The sequence below is a fragment of the Natrix helvetica genome, assembly GCF_964273705.1.
Source record: "Natrix helvetica genome assembly, chromosome: 5".
NCBI classification, from domain to species: Eukaryota; Metazoa; Chordata; class Lepidosauria; order Squamata; family Natricidae; genus Natrix; species Natrix helvetica.
In genome coordinates this window covers 73,441,511-73,463,509 of record NC_138551.1, presented here as the reverse complement: position 1 = coordinate 73,463,509, position 21,999 = coordinate 73,441,511, and the positions used below count along the sequence as shown (strand labels likewise).

Sequence of the window (21,999 nt, the reverse complement as noted above, 5' to 3'; positions counted from 1 at the left end):
ATATGAACAGTGACAAGGTAGTTGACGATGGATTAGTGAATCTAGCCACTGATTAAGTATGCAAGAAATCAAAACAATGTTATGGCATTATTATTATTTTTGTCTGTTAATAGGGTTAGGATAAATTGGCAATTTACCAAGAAGCTTTCAACTCCACGTAAACTTTGATGGCTTATTGTTACAACTATATAATTACTTCAGCTACTGTGTTGACAGATGTAAAATGCTTTTAAAAGTTTGTGAAGCCTTCTGAATTTTTGAAATATATTTGACTCATTTGTATAATTAAGTTCTCCCTATCTAGTTTTTAGAACTTGTGTGGAGAAGTGTTCACATTTTAGGTTATATTTTTGTAGAAATAGTGAACATTCAAAAAAGTTCATGCCTTTTAAGCACCACTGTGTATATTACAGAGGGTATTTTTCCCAGGCCTGCAAGAAAATGATTCTTCTATTATTTTACAATATAGTAATTCTTCACCATAAAAGTTCTGTGAGAAAACAAGTGATGGATTGCTTTAATTATCACTCAGCATTCTTCAAACTTTGTATGCCACTTCAATTGACAATTTTAGAAATGTTGAAATGAATGTACGAATGAACGAATGCTATTCCCAGCAACTATTTTTTTGGCAAACATTTGGATCCTCCCAAAGTCGTACAGATCTTTGTAGCATCTTTGTAGGCCTCTGTCCTACAATGGTTTTCAGTGTTTCCTTCACAGGAAATGTGAATGAAATCAGAAATGTTGGAGAACTTAGTCTGTATTCCTGAGGACTGAAATGAACCAAATGAATCAAATCAATAGCTACTAGATAAATATGATGACAAAAATGTTTGCTAGCAAACAATCAAACTCAGAAAGCACCAAGGACTCCATATTGCTCATTTCTGTCTATGGCATCAGAAGAGGAACATTTCTCAACCATTCAAGCATAAATTCCCTAACCATGTAGCCTTTGACTCCTTGTATTGGAATAATGGGTTTATTGTAGATTCTATATATTATGGTTTGATAGCTATTTTCAAGTTTTACAAACATTTGCTTTTTTGGCAAATTTAGTATTAATTTAAATTGCTTCCTAATTATTTTAAGAAAAATTGAAGAATTTTGAATGAAATGTAGATGTAAACAAGGAAGAATTTCCTACCTCTACCACTGACTTTGAATCCAGTCGAAAATTGAAATCACCAAAGATAAAATATGAAACTCGTTCAAACCGCTGATCTATAATTCTGAAAAGACAAACAAGGCAAACATTAAATGTTTAATTTAATTTAAATATTTAAATAAAATGCACATCATCGAAGAATTTGGATCAAGCAGTTTTCTGGAGGAGAGTGGGGAATCAGAAGCCTTGAATGATCTCAATAAATACGAATGGATTAGAATAAATGGATAAGATTTGTACTCCTTTAATTTAACTATACATCTCTATAGCTTTTCAGATATTTGCAAGATCTCTCCATTCCCAAATAAAATGTTTATAAGTTGCATGTAATTGTGCATTACATTTTCTTTTGAACATGCCATGAATTGCATTTCCTATAAAAATTGTGATTACTCACTCAGTGGAGTGATAAATTTCAATAGAATAAGAAAGAATGCAGCCAAGCCATGTCACCAGAATTAATTTTATGTTTCTCAGTGGGAGGCTCTACTGCTATTTCACCCAGTTATTGTCTGATGTTTATATCATATTATCAAACATATTGAAATGTATCTGCAAGACTTACAACTCAGTTTTACAGTGCTGCCAAATATATGATCAGATTAAATTATTTTAGCAGTAGAATGAGTATAGTGCTTGTAGCCTCAGCACACACAAACACATACACCCACATTCATAAAAGATGATTTGTGCTTATCATAGAGGTGCTATCTATCAACACACAACCACACACAAAATTTAATCTAATCTAATTATATGTAATCCATCAATCCACCCCACAAATATAAATTAGATTCAATTACTTGGTAACTCTTGGTATTATAAAAGACGTATTGATACTAAGAACTAGATATTCCTACCTAAAATTTATGCACAACAGACAATCATACAGGGCCAGTATTCCTATATTAAAAAGGGTAAAGAAAAAGCAACTAAGTCATTGTGGAAGGCATCTTGTCACCATAGAGGAACTACGAACAAGAAAGTCGATCAATGATTAAATTATGCAGCATCAGAAAATCAGCTGTTCCATTTATAAAGTTGTTTGGGACAGAAAAACAATATTGAATAGCACTGCCATATTCACTATATCTTCTACCAGTATATAATCACATGTTCTGATAAGATTTAAGTAGCAAGTAACATTTCTGTTTGTCTGAAAATTGATACATATAAGGGGAAAAAAAAGGTATTATCTCAAACAATTGCTTTTTTTTGTGTGTTCTAGAAACTGATTTTACATTGACAGGCCACAGTTTTACCTATCTTATATTTATCTTTTGGACTATCACTTCCTTCCCGATAATATCAGAGTCTATTTCTACAAATTTTCTTGTTTGGCTGAATCAAACATAGAAGCTGAATGATTAATTTCTGTTCTAGATGTTTGCCCTGCACAACATTAGTACTCCAAATATTTATCTTCCATTTATTTCTTGAAGATACTACCACTTTTTGGCAGTATTGAGCAATGAGACTTATATTGTCCTCCTGAACAGAATAATTCATTTCTAATGATTCATATTTATAAGCTGCTATGAGGAAAAAAGTTTAAAAGGCAAACATTGAACTTTTGAGGTCTTCTACCTACTGTATAGGAGTGGTCATATCATCCCTTCAAGGTAAACCAGACTAGGGAATCAAGGTTATGAATACTAATATTACTTTTATTATAAGGTTATATAGTACAGTAACAGAAGCTTGTAAATTTTAATACTGTATGCTTCCCCCCTCTCCTTTTATCATGAGGAGAATTAGGGAAGAACCTGTTTGAGTTGCTTTCTCAAACTATATTTCTGCCCTAGACTCAGGTTTCTTTTGTCTTGGCCACAGCTCTTTCTCCTGTTCTTCAAGGTTATTCTTATTGTCCATTGCAAGTAATGGTTTTAGCAAGTTCATCTTCTCTATATTTGCTTCTTAATTTATGAAAGAGGATTACTAATTTCCATCCCTTAGAGTATCCAACTACTCCAATAATCATTCTCAAAAAACTAAATACCTCGCTCAAACATACCAATTAAATCTGACTGAAAAAAATCAGTATGAGACCTCAAGGAAACGAAACTTTCTTTCCAAGAACTCAAGAGAAGCACATGCTTTTCTCAAAAAAAAAAAAAAAAAAAAAGAGAGAAAAAAAAAGAAAAAAAAAAGAAAGGGTCTGCAACCATCAATTTTCTTTGGTATTTTGGATTCACATCCATTTATATAGCAAACCCTGGTAATCTATAATGTTAGGTTAGCAGTAGTAGAGGTTACCCTTAATTGTCCTGACCCCAAAACATGCTGTTCAGACCTCAAAGAAGTGTTGTGATTTAAAAGCACGCCATTTGAGGTGTTTCAACCACAAAACATTTTCCACACTTCTGGCAACTAAGCCTTATTTGGTTATTTCTATATAGCCATCCAATTAAAAACAACTTGGGGAGAGATGGGGGAATACAACCAGTTTCAAAATCATGAACAAAACTACTCCCTCAAACTCCCAAAACCAATAGCAAGAAAATATTCCTTAAAATATTGCAGATGTTAATTCTATCCATCCCCCGGCCCAATTCTTGTGGGAACAGCCAGGTCTTTGCTGCCTTTCAAAAGGTCTGGGGACTGCCTGGATTTCAATGGATAGATGTTCCACTGGTCAGTGATAGAGAAGGCGTGCTTCCGCCAATCCCATCAGATTGTATTATTTACTAGAAGGCATCAGAAGCATGCCAGTTCTGTCAGATCTGTTGGGGTGGACAAGAGGTAATAGCAAACAAATAACCTGCTAATAATCCAGTAAGACAAACAAGAAGTGATTAAGGTATGAATGATAGTAAGCAGGATGCTTGCTCCAGAAACGGATGCAACTGGTATTCAAGCCTCCTACCCACACGTCTATCTGCCCCTCAAGCAGGAGCCAAGAATTTAGGATAGTGGTGGTGAACCTATGGCACGCATGCCAGTGGTGGCACACAGAGCCCTCACTGGGGGCACGTGCGCCATCACCCCAGCTCTGTGTCGGCTCTCTGCTGCTCAAGCGCACACACCTCCCACCAGCCAACTGGTTTTTGAGTCTTTGCTGCGCATGCACCCACACCTTGCAGTTTGGGCGGGGTGCATGCGCATGTGTGCGGTGCACACGCGCATACACTTTGCAGTTTGAGCACGCACACACACTTTGGCCGCTCGGTGCCTAAAAGGTTCACCATCACTGATCTAGGACAATCCTCAAAACGTGCACCCAGTTCTGCCTAGGGGAGTGCCAACCCAACCATAACTAAACATTGAAAGCCTCCAATAAAGGCCAGACCTAAAATCTATGTCACTTAGTCTTTCTAGAATTAAGCATAAGCCAGATGCTCACAGCATCCAGACACTGATAAAGAACCTTAAAGGCATCACTTGGTTGGTTAGAGATAGAGATGCACAACTGAGAATCATCAACACACTCTGATGGTTCATCTTATTCTAACAGATGATTTCCGTGAACGGTTTCGATCAATGACCTCTCAATATGAAACCCAGACCAAATTCCTGGAATGGGGTAAAATGTGTTTCCTTCAGGGTCCTATAAAACTGAGGCTTAACATCTTTATAAAGTTTCATCAAAAGAGGAAAATTATTCAGTATTGTTGAGTCCAGGAATGGTTTCTGGAATGGGGATGTATACCATTGCATCTTTAAGTTAAAAACAGACTACCCTGTCTTTGTAGATTAATTAACCACTGCCTGGGTTCAACCACACATTACCTCATCAGGCAGCCTAAACCTACCATGAAAGATACAGATATAATATACAATTTTAAGAGCTCTGTCCACTTCTTCAGGACTATGAGGTAGTACTCCTCCCCCAAAACACAGATTGTGCTTCAATTAACCTGAGAGAATCTGTATTTCCTGAGTTCAACTCCAAGTGGATCTAAGCAATTTTGTCCCTCAGATAATTTGAATATTCCTCAAAAGATGGACCTCTGGATTTTTTTCTAAAATTTCTTAAAACCTTTTGTGAAATATATCTAGATTTTCCTGAGCATTTTCATAGATGTGATGCACAGACATATATTTTCACTTCCGGCTGTAATTTAAGCATTAGAACATGTTATCTCTGGAGTGGTGTCCAGAACCTGAAGCAATTGGGAAGAAGGGGAGAGTTCTAGCCTGAAGCTAGACTGACTGATTGGACTACAGGTAGTCCTCAACTTACAACAGTTCATTTAGTGACTGTTCAAAGTTACAACAGCACTGAAAAATCTGACATAACCATTTTTCACACTTATGACATTTGCAGCATCTGCATAATCATGTGACCAAAATTCAGATGCTTGGTAACTGATTCATACTTATGACCATTGCTGGGTCCCAAGGTCATGTGATCAACTTTTGCAACCTTTGGATAAGCAAGGTTAATGGAGAAATCAGATTTCACTTAACAACCGGGTTACTGTCTTATCAACTGCAATGATTTACTTAACAGCTGTGGCAAGAAAGGTCGTAAACTGGGGCAGAACTCACTTAACAAATATCTCACTTAAAGGTAGAAACTGACCATGATTTTTTTCCTTGTTTCCAACATTTACTTCCAGTTTCTGGCAACCCCCTACCCAATCTATAGAGTAAAAAGGATTTGCTTAATCATCCTGGTGTTCACTTACTAATTGCTGCAAAAAATGCAAAAAAAGGCAGTCTGGTCATGTGATACCTTGATTTATGACAGCAACAACTGACAACCATAATTTCATGCTCAATTATGGTTGCAAGCCAAGGACTACCTGTATAGGCTATTGTTTCCAACATTTATCAATTGTTCAAGGTTGATTTTCACAGGAAAATTTCCTTTAAATTAAATATTGGGTTTGATGACAGTCGTCTTTAAAATCCATGAAGTATGTATAAAGGTTTACTTATTTAACAGGAAACATACCATGTATATATGTTTACAAATGCTCAGTAATAATATATTTGGGCAAATCTGTTACAGTCAATTATATGTCTATTTTGAAATAAATATACTGTATCCAAAGAACGTTCTTTCCTAGGCAATGTATTTAGCATCTCAACTCTAAACTATGAATTCAGTGCAACTTTCTGTTATTCAATTTCAAAAGGTATAAGGCACTTTTGAGGCATTTCTTCCTATTTAAAGTGAAAATTTAAAACATATTCAAAATGGTTAATATGACAAGATCTACATAACTGAATTTTACTATTTATTCTCACATTTATTTCTAATAAGATGGCCTGGAGATGAGGATGTAAGGGAAGAAGAAGAAAAAGTTACATATGAGTGATTTTGAGAGCCTGGGTTTGCGTGCATGTTGGGAGTTGGTGAACATGTTCAATGTGACAAGAGGGACATGATCTAGCTAAACCATTTCTCAGGGCACTTTGTAAGAAGGATCAGCTGCATTATTCCTCTAATAGCCATGTCTAATGCAATAGGCCAGTGGTTTTTGTCCCAAGTCAAGGTATCAGCTGCAGGTCAGAAGGTAACATTCTGTTTACAAGATTATTTCCTAAAGCACTTATCTTGCCTTCGGTGTGAAAAGTTGACTTTTCTGTTTGTAAGGGGGGCAAAAGAATTGAAGGAATGGGAAAAATTAGCTACACTGAGCTGGAGCTGAATAGAATTAAGTGGGAGGTCTGAGAAAGGCCCGCTGTGGTGCTCAGCGGGATACCTTATTAGCCACGTCATCACAGTTCATTCAGGCAAACAGTAACAGTGTCACCAACATTCCCACACAAAGACAAAGTTCTTTACACAGTCTATAAACATGCTTCCCTTGGCCGATTCATCCTGGTTTGACACCACTGAAAGGATGGTGCTTCACCCACATTCTCTCCCTCCCTCCTTCTCTTTTGTGAACAACAAAACAAAATCTCAACCATGGTCCAACAAGATGAATAAAGAAAACAAGGAAGCACATTTTAATATTTCTAGGGAAGAAACAATTTAGATGACAAAACAGTTTTATATAAAGTTTTTGGATGCTTTCAAAAATTAATGTTTGCCATAATCTTATTTATTGGTCTGTATTTGTCAGCACAAGCATATATGTGCCTTGAATGCTAACGAAAGGAGACTATTTGACACAAAAATGAAAGAAATTACTAAGAGCAGAGGACAAATTAATAGGAGCAAAATTAAATGTGGTTCAAACAGTGTTAAAGCAGAGTGCTATGTTCAGCAGTGGCTTGGACAAATTTTAAAAAATCTCTTCTAAACAGTCTTAAATACATATTTTAAGCATTTTGAAGATTATGTTTTGCTTTTTAAATTTGTATGCAGAGTTTAGTAAAGCAGCTTACCAGGTTTATTAAGGCAGTTGATATAAACAAACTTGATGTCTGTATGGCTATCACTGCAGAGTGGCTTGACGATATAGGATATATTTCATATTTAAAAAATAAAACAATAGAAATAATCTTAAAAGGCTAAATGTTGTTGCAACCAAGCATCAGTATAAACTGACTGCAATGATAAGGTGTTCACTTTTGTGTGGAAGAACTTGGTCTGCTTAAAAGAATCCTTCTTTGAGGGAGATGGATTAGAAATACAAAATATAAATAAGTAAATAAAAATAAAAGTTAATCTAAACATGAAATATACTATATAAATATGAATATCCTAAAAATAATGTTGTTGCATGCAGGAACTGCCATATCATATAATGTATCTATATGAGGCTATTTAGAAGTAATTTTACTAAACAAACAATAGAGGTATTTTCATTTGTTTAGAATGTTGAATCTCCTCTGGCCATAGTATCAAGGGGCCCAGAGAAGTTTTGAAACAAGGTCATAGAAAGGTGACTCTATAGAAGATTTCCCATCTTTTATTTCATTTACACACAATTGCTCATTGAAGCATGTTGGCTATAAAGAACAGCAGGCAAATAAATAAATAAGTAATAGAATATTAGAGTAGATTAGATTTGTCAATGGTTATAGGAATTGCTTGAGAAGTTCAATCATTTTTTTTTAAATTTTAGGTACTACAAAGCTATGATGGAGCAACTATGACAATTCTTCCTTCTAGCCCAAGCTTTTCTTTGCTTACCGAAAAGTAAAGGAGGTTTTCATATTTTATGTCAGACTGCTCTGAAGCTAAAGGAATCTGTAAAATCAGTATGGTATATAGTCTTACCCATGGCTTAGGACCTAGTTACTTGCGGGATCGTATTCTGCCCCATACATCCCTGCGACCAATCCGCTCGCACAGAGAGGGCCTCCTCCAGGTGCCGTCCACCAGACAGTGTCGAGGGGCGGCGCCTAGGAGTAGAGCCTTCTCTGTGGCGGGCCCAGCCCTGTGGAATGACCTCCCCCCGGATATTAGGAATACCTCTGACCTCCGCTCCTTTCGTGTAAAGCTCAAGACCCACCTTTTTCAAGTTGCTGGCCTGGCTCAACTTTGATCCAACTATATCGCTCCTGACGGGTTTTTTATTTGGGGTATTTTAATTGCATTCAATTTATTTAGGGGTTTTTAAACATTGTGTTTTTACTTGTTTTTATCTATCAGTTCACCTCCTCCTTGTATATGTCGTATATATGTCTTGGTATATGTTTTGTTATATGTATGTCGATATATTTATTTCCTATGTTTTGTTGTACGCCGCCCCGAGTCCTTCGGGAGAGGGTGCGGCTAAGAAATAAATATTTATTATTATTATTATTATTATTACCACTCAAATCAGAAAAAAGCATTGAAATCTCAGTGCGCTAATGCTGATTTTTTTTAGTTGTATTACAAAAAATGAATTTCATTTTACTTGACTCCACTGGACTAGGTCTCTTGTGTGAACTCAAACATCCCTTTGGATATTGGCTACTAAAAACTGGGTGGGAAAACTTCCATAACCATAGACACATAAACACTAATATAAAATCCTCCTTCACTTATCAATACAGGGCTTAAAAATGCAGCTTCCTTCTTGAACATTCTTAAGTTCAGAGAGTGTATATATTAATAGAATATATAATACCTGGCAGATTATACTAGATCAACACCAATTAAGATAAATCATAAAACTTTACTACTTGAAGAGGAGAATGAATTAGCATTAGCTCCTAAATCAGTGGCTGAAATGAAAGCTGCTTATATAACAAAAAATAATATTCATTAAGTAACCATAATTGGGACTGGCTGCTCTGTTGTTAAATGAAGCAATCACTAAGAGGGAAATCCTGTGACCATGACTATACTTTTGTTTTTAAGCATAAATCAGGACAATGTGTACTATTTGTAATGGTAATCAGGTGACTGAGGGCTGCTGCAAATGTCATAAATGTGGGGATTAGTCATAAAGCTATATTTTTTGGCACCATCATAATTTAAATCACTAAACAAAGACTAAGTTGCTAAGTGAAAACTACCTATATTAAAGCATTAATGTGGTCAAATTTATACAACAGTATCATTTTTCAGATGCAACCATTTTTCAGATGCTCCCCATGGGGGAGTCTCCGTAGGGATCCAGGGGTGAAATCTAAATTTTCCCCTACTCTTCTTCTTTCTTTCTTTCTTTCTTTCTTTCTTTCTTTCTTTCTTTCTTTCTTTCTTTCTTTCTTTCTTTCTTTCTTTCTTCTTTCTTTCTTTCTTTCTTTCTTTCTTTCTTTCTTTCTTTCTTTCTTTCTTTCTTTCTCTCTCTCTCTCTCTCTCTCTCTCTCTTTCTTTCTTTCTGATTCAAGGAGGAGCTTCCGGGGGAAATGGCTGCTGACTTCTGAGCTCCGTACTACCACGGAGCTCTTTGACGGGGGAGGGGGCGCCCCCGGCCCTCTTTCCATCGTGAGGGTCGGGAATTAAGAGCAGCGACCACCCTGGCTTTCCATGGAGCCTTAATTGGCCCTCCAGGGTGGTCAAACAGCCAGGAGAGATGAGGAAATAGCCCCAGCTGGAGCCGAAATGAGAGTTGGAGGTGGAGTCGGTATTGGAGCTTCAGCTGGAGGTCGGCGATGGCGGCGGCGGCGACTGCGGAGATAGGGGCAGAGGCAGGATGAACTGGTGGCGGCGGCGGCATCCTAGTGACCCGGGCGGCGCAACGACAGTATCGGCGATGCTAGCAAGGCCGAATTGGAGGGTGAGGACCGCAGAAAGGCCGTTCGGGGGTTTGCATGAGGCTCGAGACGCTCGAGACGCTGGAGGCCGAAGAAGGCCTGCGGGAGAGCCGTAGGCCGGCTGGAGCAGCGCTCGGGCCAGGACTAACAGCGGGGGGGCTGCTGAAGCTGGGGGAGGCAGGCTACGATGGGGCTAGCCCTTAAAGAGCTTTGCTGGAGCCTGGCAGAAGGAGGGAGACCTGTGGCACCAAGGGCAGGACGGGTCTGTGCCCAGGAGATTGGCAGGAGGCTTCCATTGGCAGGAGGTTTAGTGCCAGGAAGAGAAAGGATTTATCAACCCCTACCATTTGTCATCTACCTGCCATGGCTAACCTGCCCACCTGTCACTTGTTACTTGTTATTTTGACTATCTATAACCACTGACTACTGTGTGTGCCTGCGGGACTACCCCCCACCATCTTTTACCAGCTTTCACCCGCTTACCATCAAATTTACCATCAATTTTACCATCAAACTCCATCAAATATCTACTTAGACTGCCTGCCCACCCACACCACAGATTGCCTCCTGGCCTCCACCATTTACCATCTACTTTCCACCTATTCACCATCTATCTACCATCCACTTATCATCCACGTACTGACTTACCATCTGATGTGGAACCTGGCTTGCTGACTTAATTAACATCTACAGCACCCTGGCCCTTGCTGCAGCTCCCCCCAGTATATACTCGAGGTCAGACTTGCTCCTGCTGCGGGAGTCCCCCCTCTCGCAGACATGGCCCTCTGCCCTTTCAAGGGCCCACCTTAATGACGGGTTTGTTAACCCCGAGAGGTGGAGGAAGCGGGGACTTAGGGGGTTTTTAGTTAAATGTTTTTTAAATTCTTTTAGGGGTTCAGGGGTTGGGGGGTGGGTGGGTCAGATCAGGAGCGATGACAGAGCCAGGTCACCAGGTGGGGTCTTGAGCAGAAGGAGCAGAGAGGAGGAGGGGGGAGAGGATATCATTCCTATAAAGGGCTCCTTGATTCCAACAGTCGTAGGGAGGGGCAGATACGAGGACAGATTAACAACTCACAGTCGGTTGGGAGACCATGGGTGCTGGTTACACCCGGTCGCTTGTACCAACCCCCGCGTTCTAGGTGGTCAGGATCTGCAGGCCCAGGGCCTGAGGCTGTTGTTATGCAATGCGAGGTCCGTTGTCAATAAGGCCCCCCTCATTCATGATCTAATTTTGGAGGGGGAGCCGGACCTCGCGGGAATAACGGAAACCTGGTTGGGCCACGAGGGAGGGTTACCCCTCGTGGAAATGTGCCCACCAGGTTACCAAGCATTCCACCAGCCCCGGGCCCGGGGAAGGGGCGGTGGGGTAGCAGTGATTATCCGGGAGGACTTAGAGCCGAGGGAGTCCACTGTGCCACAGACGTCCGGATGTGAATCCCTTGTTGTGAAATGGGGCCCTGGGAGGCAGTTGGGCCTGCTGATAGTATACCTGGCTCCCCGCCATACATCAGCGACCCTGCCTGAGCTCCTCGAGCTGATCTCATCGGTGGCGGTTGAGACCCCCAAACTTTTAGTGATGGGGGATTTTAACCTGCCGTCGGTGGGAGAAGCATCAGAGGGGGTTCGGGAGTTCATGGCTTCCATGATAGCCATGGACCTGACTCAAATGATTCAGGGCCCGACACACGAGGGAGGTCACACCTTGGACCTTGTTTTTGTCTCTCGCCAGTGGTTGAGTGATCTGGGAGGAGTGAATTTAACCATCACTCCTCTGTCATGGTCAGATCACTCACTCCTTCGTCTTGACTTCCCAGGTGCTACCTCCCGCTGCGGGGAGGCGGAACCGGAAAACACTAGATGGTTCCGCCCCAGGCGCTTGTTGGAACCAGACAGGTTCCAGACGGAGCTTGGGCCACCTCCTGCAGCCCTGACCCGCCCTCGGGTAGAGGACCTGGTGGCCGCGTGGAATAATGCGACTACCGGGGCCTTGAACCGGGTGGCGGCTTTGCGGCCTCTCCGGCGGCAACGATCCACCCTGGCTCCTTGGTTCACCGAGGAGCTAAGGGTGATGAAGCGCCGCAAGAGATGCCTAAAGAGTCGTTGGAGATCCTCCCGATCCGAATTTGACCGAGCACAGGTACGAGCCCATTTAAGAACGTACCTAGTGGCATTGAGAACGGCCAAACGTCAATATTGTGCCGCTCTCATTGCATCCGCAGAGAACCGCCCTGCCGCCCTGTTTCAGGTGTCCCGCTCCCTTCTGTTTCAGAGGCCGCGGGAGGCCCCTCTACAGGGTAGGGCAGAGGAGTTTGGGAAATATCTGCAGGATAAAGTCGCTCAAATCCGGAAGGATTGGGTCCCCTTCAGTGGCCCAGTCGAGACGCCAGGGGCGAGTCTTGAGAAACCTTTTTGGGAGGAGTTTGACTTGGTTGTCATCGAGGATTTGGACAGATTGCGTGGACGACTGCGACCTACCACGTTTGCTGGACCCGTGTCCCTCCTGGCTTGTACTGGCTTCCTGGGAGGTTACACGCGACTGGCTCCTGGGCCTAGTGAACGCTTCGTTGGGTGAGGGGTCTCTCCCGGCCGCCTTGAAAGAGGCGGTGGTGAGACCCTTGCTCAAGAAGCCTTCCCTGGACCCTACGGAGCTGGCCAATTATCGTCCTGTCTCCAACCTTCCCTTTTTGGCGAAGGTTGTAGAGAGTGTGGTGGCTTCTCAGTTTCCACGACATCTGGAGGAGAATGATTATCTAGACCCGCGCCAGTCTGGCTTTCGCCCTGGGCACAGCACAGAGACGGCCTTGGTCGCGTTGGTAGATGATCTCTGGAGGGCCAGAGATAGGGGTTGTTCCTCTATCCTGGTCCTATTAGACCTCTCGGCGGCTTTTGATACCATCGACCATGGTATCCTGTTGCACCGACTGGAGGGGTTGGGGGTCCGGGGCACCGTTTTGCGGTGGTTCAGCTCCTACCTCTCCGGCCGGACGCAACGTGTGTTGGCAGGGGAGCAGAGGTCGACCCTAAGCCCCCTTACTTGTGGGGTGCCACAGGGATCGGTCCTCTCGCCACTCCTGTTCAACACATACATGAAGCCACTGGGTGAGATCATCCGTGGTTTCGGGGTGGGATATCATCTGTACGCTGATGATACTCAGCTGTACATCTCCACCCCGAACCACCCCAACGAGGCCGTCGAAGTGATGTCCCGGTGTGTGGAAGCCGTACGGGTCTGGATGGATGACAACCGACTCAGGCTCAACCCTTCCAAGACGGAGTGGCTGTGGGTTCCGGCTCCCCGGTTCAACCAGATAATCCCATCTCTGGCCATTGGGGGCATTCAACTCGCCCCCGTGGAGCGGGCGCGCAATTTGGGCGTCCTCCTGGATGCCAGGCTGTCCATGGATGAACATGTGACAGCCGTGGCCAGGGGGGCGTTCCACCAGGTTCGCCTGGTGCGCCAATTGCGCCCCCTATTGGACCGGGATGCCTTACGCACAGTCACCCATGCGCTGGTGACGTCTCGCCTGGACTACTGTAACGCTCTCTACATGGGGCTTCCCTTGAAATGCACTCGGAGACTGCAGTTGGTCCAGAATGCGGCTGCGCGGGTGATTATGGGGAGTACTAAGTACTCCCATGTGACACCGTTCCTGCGCGAGCTGCACTGGCTTCCTGTGGTCTATCGAGTGCGTTTCAAGGTCTTGATTACGATCTTTAAAGCGCTCCATGGCTCAGGACCTAGTTACCTGCGGGATCGTATTCTGCCCCATACATCCCTACGACCCATCCGCTCGCACAGAGAGGGACTTCTCCAGGTGCCGTCCACCAGACAGTGCCATGGGGCGGCGCCTAGGAGCAGAGCCTTCTCTGTGGCGGGCCCAGCCCTGTGGAATGACCTCCCCCCGGATATTAGGACCACTACAGACCTCCGCTCCTTCCGTGTCAAGCTCAAGACCCACCTTTTCCAAATAGCTGGCCTGGCTCAACCATAACTTCGTAACGCTCCTGATGGGTTTTTTTAATTTAGTAATTTTATTTAAGGGGATTTTAAATTGTGTTTTTAATTGTCTTTCACTTATAAGTCAACTCTCCTCCATGCACATATGTATATTGGACCGGGATGCCCTACGCACAGTCACCCATGCGCTAGTGACGTCTCGCCTGGATTACTGCAATGCTCTCTACATGGGGCTTCCCTTGAGATGCACTCGGAGACTACAGTTGGTCCAGAACGCGGCCGCGCGGGTGATTATGGGGAGGACTAGGTACTCCCCTGTAACACCTCTCCTGCGCGAGCTGCACTGGCTTCCTGTGGTCTACCGAGTGCGTTTCAAGGTTTTGATTATGATCTTTAAAGCGCTTCATGGCACAGGGCCTAGTTATATGCAGGATCGCATCCTGCCCCACACATCCCTACGACCAATTCGCTCACACAGAGAGGGACTTCTCCGGGTGCCGTCCGCCAAACAGTGCCGGGGGGCGACACCCAGGAGCAGAGCCTTCTCTGTGGTGGGCCCAGCCCTGTGGAATGACCTCCCCCGTGACATCAGGATTACTTCCGATCTCCGCTCCTTCCGTGTACAGCTGAAGACCCACCTCTTTCAATTATCTGGCCTGGCTCAATCGTAATTATTCTTATTCCTCCTAACTGTTTTTAAATTGTATTTTAAACGTTAAATCTTAATTTTATATCGGGTTTTTACAATTGGGGTATTTTAATGCGGGTCTTTTAACTGTCTATATGATGTAAATTGTTTACCTCCTCCGAGTCCGTGTTTGTGTATCTGTATGTATGTTCTGTATGTACGCCTATGTGTTTTATATATTTTCTGTGTTTTATATGCCCCATTGTACGCCGCCCCGAGTCCTACTTGGAAAGGGAGCGGCTAATAAATTCAAACTTATTATTATTATTATTATTATTATTATTATTATTATTATTATTATTATTATTATATGTCTCTGTTTTTTTGTATATATGTTTGTCTTATGTGTATTTTTATCCGTTTCGATTGTACGCCGCCCCGAGTCCTTCGGGAGAGGGTTGCAGCTAATCAAATAAAATTATTCTTATTCTTATTCTTTAGTGACATCTAAAAATAATATAGTAGAACTGGAAACACAACAGAAATAAACCCGGCAAAACAAAAGAACATCAATAACAGAAAAATAAGGAATTGTCTTTCTGTCACGCTTGCATGTATATCAATAGTAGCTAATTATTATTAGCCAGCCACCAAGGGAAACAACCCTGGATTAAATAAAGTCTTCAGAAGCTCCTAAATGCTATACTATTAACTTATCAAAAAATGGATTTGTCCCCTTTAAACAATTCCATTTGTTGCTAAGTACACTGTGCACTCCATAACTTACCTTGAGACAGTTTTTAAACATTATTTTGTTTTATTTATTTTTTTCAATTTATACAGCCACTATCTGAAACAAGTGATTCTGGGAAATTATAAAATCAATTAAAACCAAATTGCAAACATAATACAAGGAAAATTAAATATATACAACAGACAGGAAAATTATAATCTGTAGATGTCAATAAATTCAGGAAATGGGGGCCTTAACACATTTTGGGGGAAAATAAATAGTGTCAGTGTAGAATAACAAAATAAGATTTAATGTGTTTTCAACAGCATGTTGTAATGCTGACATTAAAAAGCTTAACTTTATCATATCTTTGAACCTTTTTGATGTAATAGCCAAACCTATTAATAATATAAAAACATTTCAAAATGTCAGGCAACAAACAAGAAGATAAAAGGTGTTGTCAAAGAGTCTTAGGTGTAATAAGTAATCTTATTACTTAGGGCATTTGCCAGGATCATTTAACTAATATGCGAGTTCACTTTTAATTTCATTATCGAGTCCCATGAACAACACCAAAATAGCAATACTTTTAAAATCAATTATCATGTCAGCAGATATTAAGATGGCAAGAAAGACCACATCAATAATATATATTTAATTTAGGGAAAGGATTACAAGAGCTATAAAAATCAATTTTTAGAGCTGGAAAAATGGCTCTGTTTAGTTAGAATGGTTTTTCCCTCTATTGACAAAACCATGATCTTATCTGACATTGACATTTAAACTAATGCAATGTTAGATACGTATAATGATATAAGTATTTGTCAATTCTGCTACAATAAAGCACTACTACTATTGTAATGGGCAAAGCTGCTATAAATGTGAATTGTTTCCCAGTAATAGAATTCTTGTAGTACAACACCCTGGCTTCAGATCAAAATCCACAGTTCATAGGCTTATAAGAAGCACTAGATTTAAAAAAGAACAGACAAGCAGTTATATTCAGATATGGAATATTTGGATTGTATGGTTCTTTATTAAGCATAATTCTAATAATCTGCAATGTAGTAAAATCAATGATGAATCTCCAGTTCAAAGTTAGCTAAAAACAACAACAACCAAATAAGCTTCAATTTTATAAACTATGCAAAAATGGTTTTCTAATTTAAAGACAATTTAATACAATTAGCTGGGAAGTGAAGTAAATGACCTTGGACCGGTCATTCCATCTTGGCCTTAGGGAGCAGGCAATGGCAAACTAGTTCTGAAAACTGCAAGAAAACATTGCTAGGAGTCAAAAAATTACTTGAAGGAACAATTTTTATATTTTTTAGTTCAGTGGTGGCGAACCTGTGGCACGCGTGCCAGAGTTGGCACACAGAGCCCTCTCTGTGGGAACGCATGCGGTTGCCCCAGCTCTGTTTCAGTTCTCTGCTGCTCAAGTGCACGCACCTCCCACTAGCCAATTGGTTTTTGGGTCTTGCAGATTGGGCGGGGTGCCCATGCATGTGCAGGGTGCATATGCGCATACATCTTGCAGTTTAGGCACAGTGCCTAAAAGGTTCACCATCACTGTTCTAGTTGCTATATTTTAAGAAACATGTAAACATTTGACATGTCAGTATTACATAAATTTGCAATTTATATGTATACAAATTTGTACCTAGTTTGGAAAAAGTTGCAGAAGACAGTATTTTACCCACAACAAGGAATGTCAGAAATTAGAGGGAGTCTGGAAATCATAATCCATCTTAGTATAAGATCACTCCTTTTTTCCATAAAGAAAAAAAAGGCCCAGCAATGCCTGTCTGTCTGTCTGTCCGTCCATCCATTCACCCACCTACCCATCCATTTTAATGTTCACAATAGTTGTAGATTCAGTTGGTTTAAAATTAAAATGTCGTTATTTTTTATAATCGCTGTCAAAAGTAACAGTGTTCCATTTATTGGAAAAAATATATGTTTAAATAACAAGAGTAAACTAGTATTTACAAATATGCCAAGTGCTCAGATTTTTCCAGTGACCTGGATCATTCAAAGTTTGCCTCTGCCTAGAGACAAAGTAGCTTTTTTTCAGCTCATTTACTTGCTAGTTCTGGGAAAAGCCCCAAAAGAAACCTTTAGAGTAGAGGGGTCTTTGAGAAGACGTGACAGTTGACTGATGAGCATCTGTGCATCACATTGCCTCACCCTGGGAAAACTAATTGCTTTGAATTGTTAATAGTAACATTATTTTTCTGGCAATCATTTCTTTTGAATACTCAAAATGAGCATGAAACAGCTCCTTTGACTGAACATAAAAGTTAAATGTCCCAATGTTGATCAAATTAACTTCAGCTATGTGACAATGGACTATATTTGTGAGAAAATAATGAGGATCACAAAAAGGGGCTTTATGCCAAGATTTCACAGTTGTAATGTAAAAAAAAATGTTTTTGTTCAACTAGGCCAAACTATGTTTTGAAGAGACAACAGAAGACCTACGTCAGGTTTGAGGGGGTGGGAGTTAAAGAGAATATTGGGATACATTTTGATTTTACAGCTGGCATATTAAGCACAGCTATCTGTAATTACTCTTCTTCCACACTATTACTGTAATTTTCATTGAAGACCTCCTTATTCAATTCCTTGTGTTAAACATTTCTTGTGTTTTTCTCCTCTCTATGAATATGATCTGCTTAGTGATCAGTATCTATGCAACATTAATGAGAGAATAGTTGTTCTATTTCAAAAAGCACAAGATTGATCAATTAAATTTTAATTAGGAACATTAAATACAAAGTTTGTAACATAAATGATTTTCATAGGAAACTACTGGTCTCAAAGCAATTCTTGTTATAAGTTACTTCATTAATGACTCTAAATGTGACAAAAGTTCATATGGTTACTCTTAAAAAATCTGCATGCCATTAATGAACAGCTAAGAAAACAATTTCAAACAACATTAATGAAATGAACATTTGATTAATGAAAATCAAAGCATGCTATAGACTTGGTTCATTTTTCTTATGATGGTTTTTATTCTTTTCAATATTGTTTTACTTAACTACAATGCTCCAGTATTATATACTATTTTGGGATATGTATTTTTTAAAAATTTAAACTCTCTTTCTCTTAAAAAAAACACCCTTCAATTTACTTTTCTTCCAAATAATTAAGGCAGAACACAGTCTGTGACACAGTTCAATCTTGCATAAGCAGACTTAATTAATTGGGATTCACACTGGCCAAGATGCATCCACTGATGGAACTGTTTTACTTACTCCCACAACAATTTAAATCAAATGTGAAAAGATGTTTCAGTTTCATTCAGTGAGGCTTTAGCTCATTAAACTCTTTTCCTTTTTAGCATTGTTCCTGAAACTTGAACTGCTCTTTGCTCTTAAATGCTCTTTAGCAGTTTAAAGACTATAGAGGAAAAGACTTATCAGCCTCATTTTAAGAGCACTAAATCTGCATCATTAGAGGATGCAGATAAGGGGATTTCAAGGCCCAGCTTGAAATTTCTTTCTTCTGTCTTTATCTGACACTGCATAATTCCTGTAGCTCAGCTGGAAATGTAGATCTATGAATCTTTAAAGGGAGATTAAAAGGCAAGAAAAGAACTACTTTCTTTCCTATGGATGCTCTTACTTTCCCCTTTTCCACTGTCTGAAGGAGTGATGGCAGACAATAGTCCAAGATGGTTCCCAAAACCCTCTCAATGGGGGCACTGTTGGTGGTAGCATTCATTCAAAGTGAGCTTCAGTGTATTGTCCTCCCCCATCAGCAGATCAGAATAGAGTTTGCTGGTGGCTGCCAAAAGGTTAGCAGCCCTGATGAAAGGGGTTTCCCATTATTCACTGCTCTTACAGAAGTCGCTTTTGTGCTGAGAAGCCCACCATTTCACTACGGAGGTCCGGATCTGCGGCTGGCTGCTTTCTCAAAATGAGCAATCTATGTGAATGCAAACCCACTGTGATAGTGCCACCTAAAACTGAAGATTTTCTTTTCTGAAAGGCAGGAGAGCCAAGTCTGGTTTTGGCAGTGTCACACCGTAATGATATACTACCATGACATATTTGACCTACAATTAGTGCTATTGCAACTGGGCAGTTTCCTTACTTTCACCAAGATGCTTGTGGAAGCATTCCAAAGCCTGACAACATTAAAAGAAAACAAACAGCAAATCACAGTAATATACAAATGTTCCCTTGGAACACTATCATAATCAAAAGAGATGGAAATAAATCCCACATCAAAAACTAATTCATTCCCCTTGAAGTTTATGCACATAACTGCATGCTATTTGATAGAGTGGGATAATGGGTCAATTATTTTCATTAGACCACCTACTATCTGCTAGTTGCTAGGATCACTACAAAGAATGCTGGCCCAGGTAGAGCTTAATCTTATCCACCAAAGAATATCCACAAGAAAAGTAGACTCACAATCATGTTACCCAGATTAGTTATGCCTGAATTCTAAAGAACACCAAATATTTTTCTCAGTACATTTGGCACATGTTAGTATACTACAGGGACGAGTGGCCCATACAGATAATAAGGATGAAATCAAAATACTTTTAGAATAATTAAAACAAAGCAAGAAACAAAACAAAAACCTTATGAAGCTCCATTTTTAAGAAGGGGAGTTTAGGGAAAAGAAAATTCATGAATTTTGAATAACTGGGTAATTAAAGCATACCAATCAATACATTATACAAGAATCCTTTGCCAGGTGAGGAGTAATCAAATGAAATGAAAATCTAATATTGTAACATCCACATTTCTTTTCCCCAAACGTTCTTCATTCTGAATATAAAACAATAGGCATGAGAAAGCATGAAAAGTTGGCTGGAAATAAAATACTGAATTTGTATTTAGCATTATGTTACCCAGAAAGTGAGGATTAGAATACAATATTTTTATCCTATATTATTCTGTAAGCCCTTTAATTTTTCCAAACTATGTATAATGAATAAATTTAGCCTATCATTAATATCTTTAGAAAGTTAAAAAAAAATCCAAATTCAGTTTTACTGTATAAAATGGGAATGTTCAAGGACAGAATGGTGGTGATATATTAACCTATGGAACAAAAATATTAAGTCTATTAGAAGTGAAGCACAGAACCCTACTTTGTTTTAATGTTATTATGTTATATTATTTTTAAAAAACCTTGCAAAAGTTGAATTCCTTTTCAATATAATTCATTGTGTTAACATGGAACTGATTCATCATTCTTTCTTCCAGGATGTTTCTTTGACTTTTCAATTTATCTTCCAACCTTGGTATTTTCTGGAGATATCTTATCCAAGTATTACACTAACCATGTTTATTTCTATTTAGCTTCTTTGAGTTTGGCTAGGATTTGTTGACGACCTTTCTGATTATAAACATATCTGAATTTTACAATCATCAAATACTGATGGCTCCTACAAAAATAAAAGGATTTCTATATAAACTGGGGTTTATGAATATTACAATTCCAGCTCATTTGGAGGAAGCTGCTGTAATTTTAAGTAAATAGAACATGACTTTTATACCTTGTAAACCCCTAGCAAGATTTCATAAGTCTAGTGCCATACTTGCACATAACATATTTTACAAATGCCACAAGCTTTTTATGCCTTTTTAAAGTTTACACCTTTAAATAAAATAAGTTAATCAGAAAAAAGTGTTATTAGATTCCTAATTTTTACCACATGGACTAACAATGTTAGAAAAATAGCAGAACATTCCAGTAATTTATTTTTATAAAGGGCTGGATCACTATACTGAGTTTTAATAGTTTTCAACATTAAACTTTTTTAAAAAAATGCTTTTTGATCATTTATGTTTTCAGCTCTTCAGGGATATGGACATTTTAAAAAAAAGTCTCAATAGCCACCACCACCACAATAACTTTTCATATTGGAAATATAACATAGAGCAATACAAAGAGCCAATAAAGTTTATTACTTACCTGTCAAGTACATAACCAAGGGCCTTATGCCTTATTCCTGAGTAAACAGATGGGCTTGTTTCCCAAGCAACTAAATTGGAAGCATCATGGAAAAGATGAATGTTTACCAGGTCAAAGGCACTGTGACAAAAGGGGAAAAAAAGATTGTCTCAGAATATAAATAAGAATTAAAAAAATGTGAAATACACAATGACAATCTTTTAAAATATAACATATATTGTAAAAGCAGCAAGTAAAATAAAGCAGCACAGCACAGTAAAAATAGCCAAATACAAACTAGAACAAATCAGTGTTTAAGAATTCACAAAGCAGAACCTAGTACCTTGATGTTAGAAGGTAATTCCAAAAAAGTACACAGAAAATATCCTATTGTACTCATCATGCAGTTCTTACTTGTGAACTTGAAAGCAAAGTTTAGAAGTTGGTTTTAAAGTTCATCAGGTTTGTGCAAGTACAATAGTCCTTCAGAAAACCTAGTACCAATCCATTTAGGATTGCAAAAGGACATATTAGTATATTAAATTAGTTTG

The 21,999-nt window shown here is 39.7% G+C and overlaps 1 protein-coding gene across 7 annotated transcripts in view; it reads right to left on the bottom strand.

Moving 5' to 3' along the window:
- The window catches only part of INPP5A (inositol polyphosphate-5-phosphatase A), a 320,002-nt gene that overhangs the window by 97,621 nt on the left and 200,382 nt on the right, over positions 1-21,999 (bottom strand). For all 7 annotated transcript variants that reach the window (XM_081955467.1, XM_081955466.1, XM_081955465.1 and 4 more), the window contains exons 8-9: positions 21,470-21,589; positions 1,151-1,235 (exon numbers count right to left, since the gene is read on the bottom strand). In XM_081955467.1, coding sequence (XP_081811593.1) covers positions 1,151-1,235; positions 21,470-21,589 — 205 coding nt within the window. The remainder of the gene's footprint in view (positions 1-1,150; positions 1,236-21,469; positions 21,590-21,999) is intronic.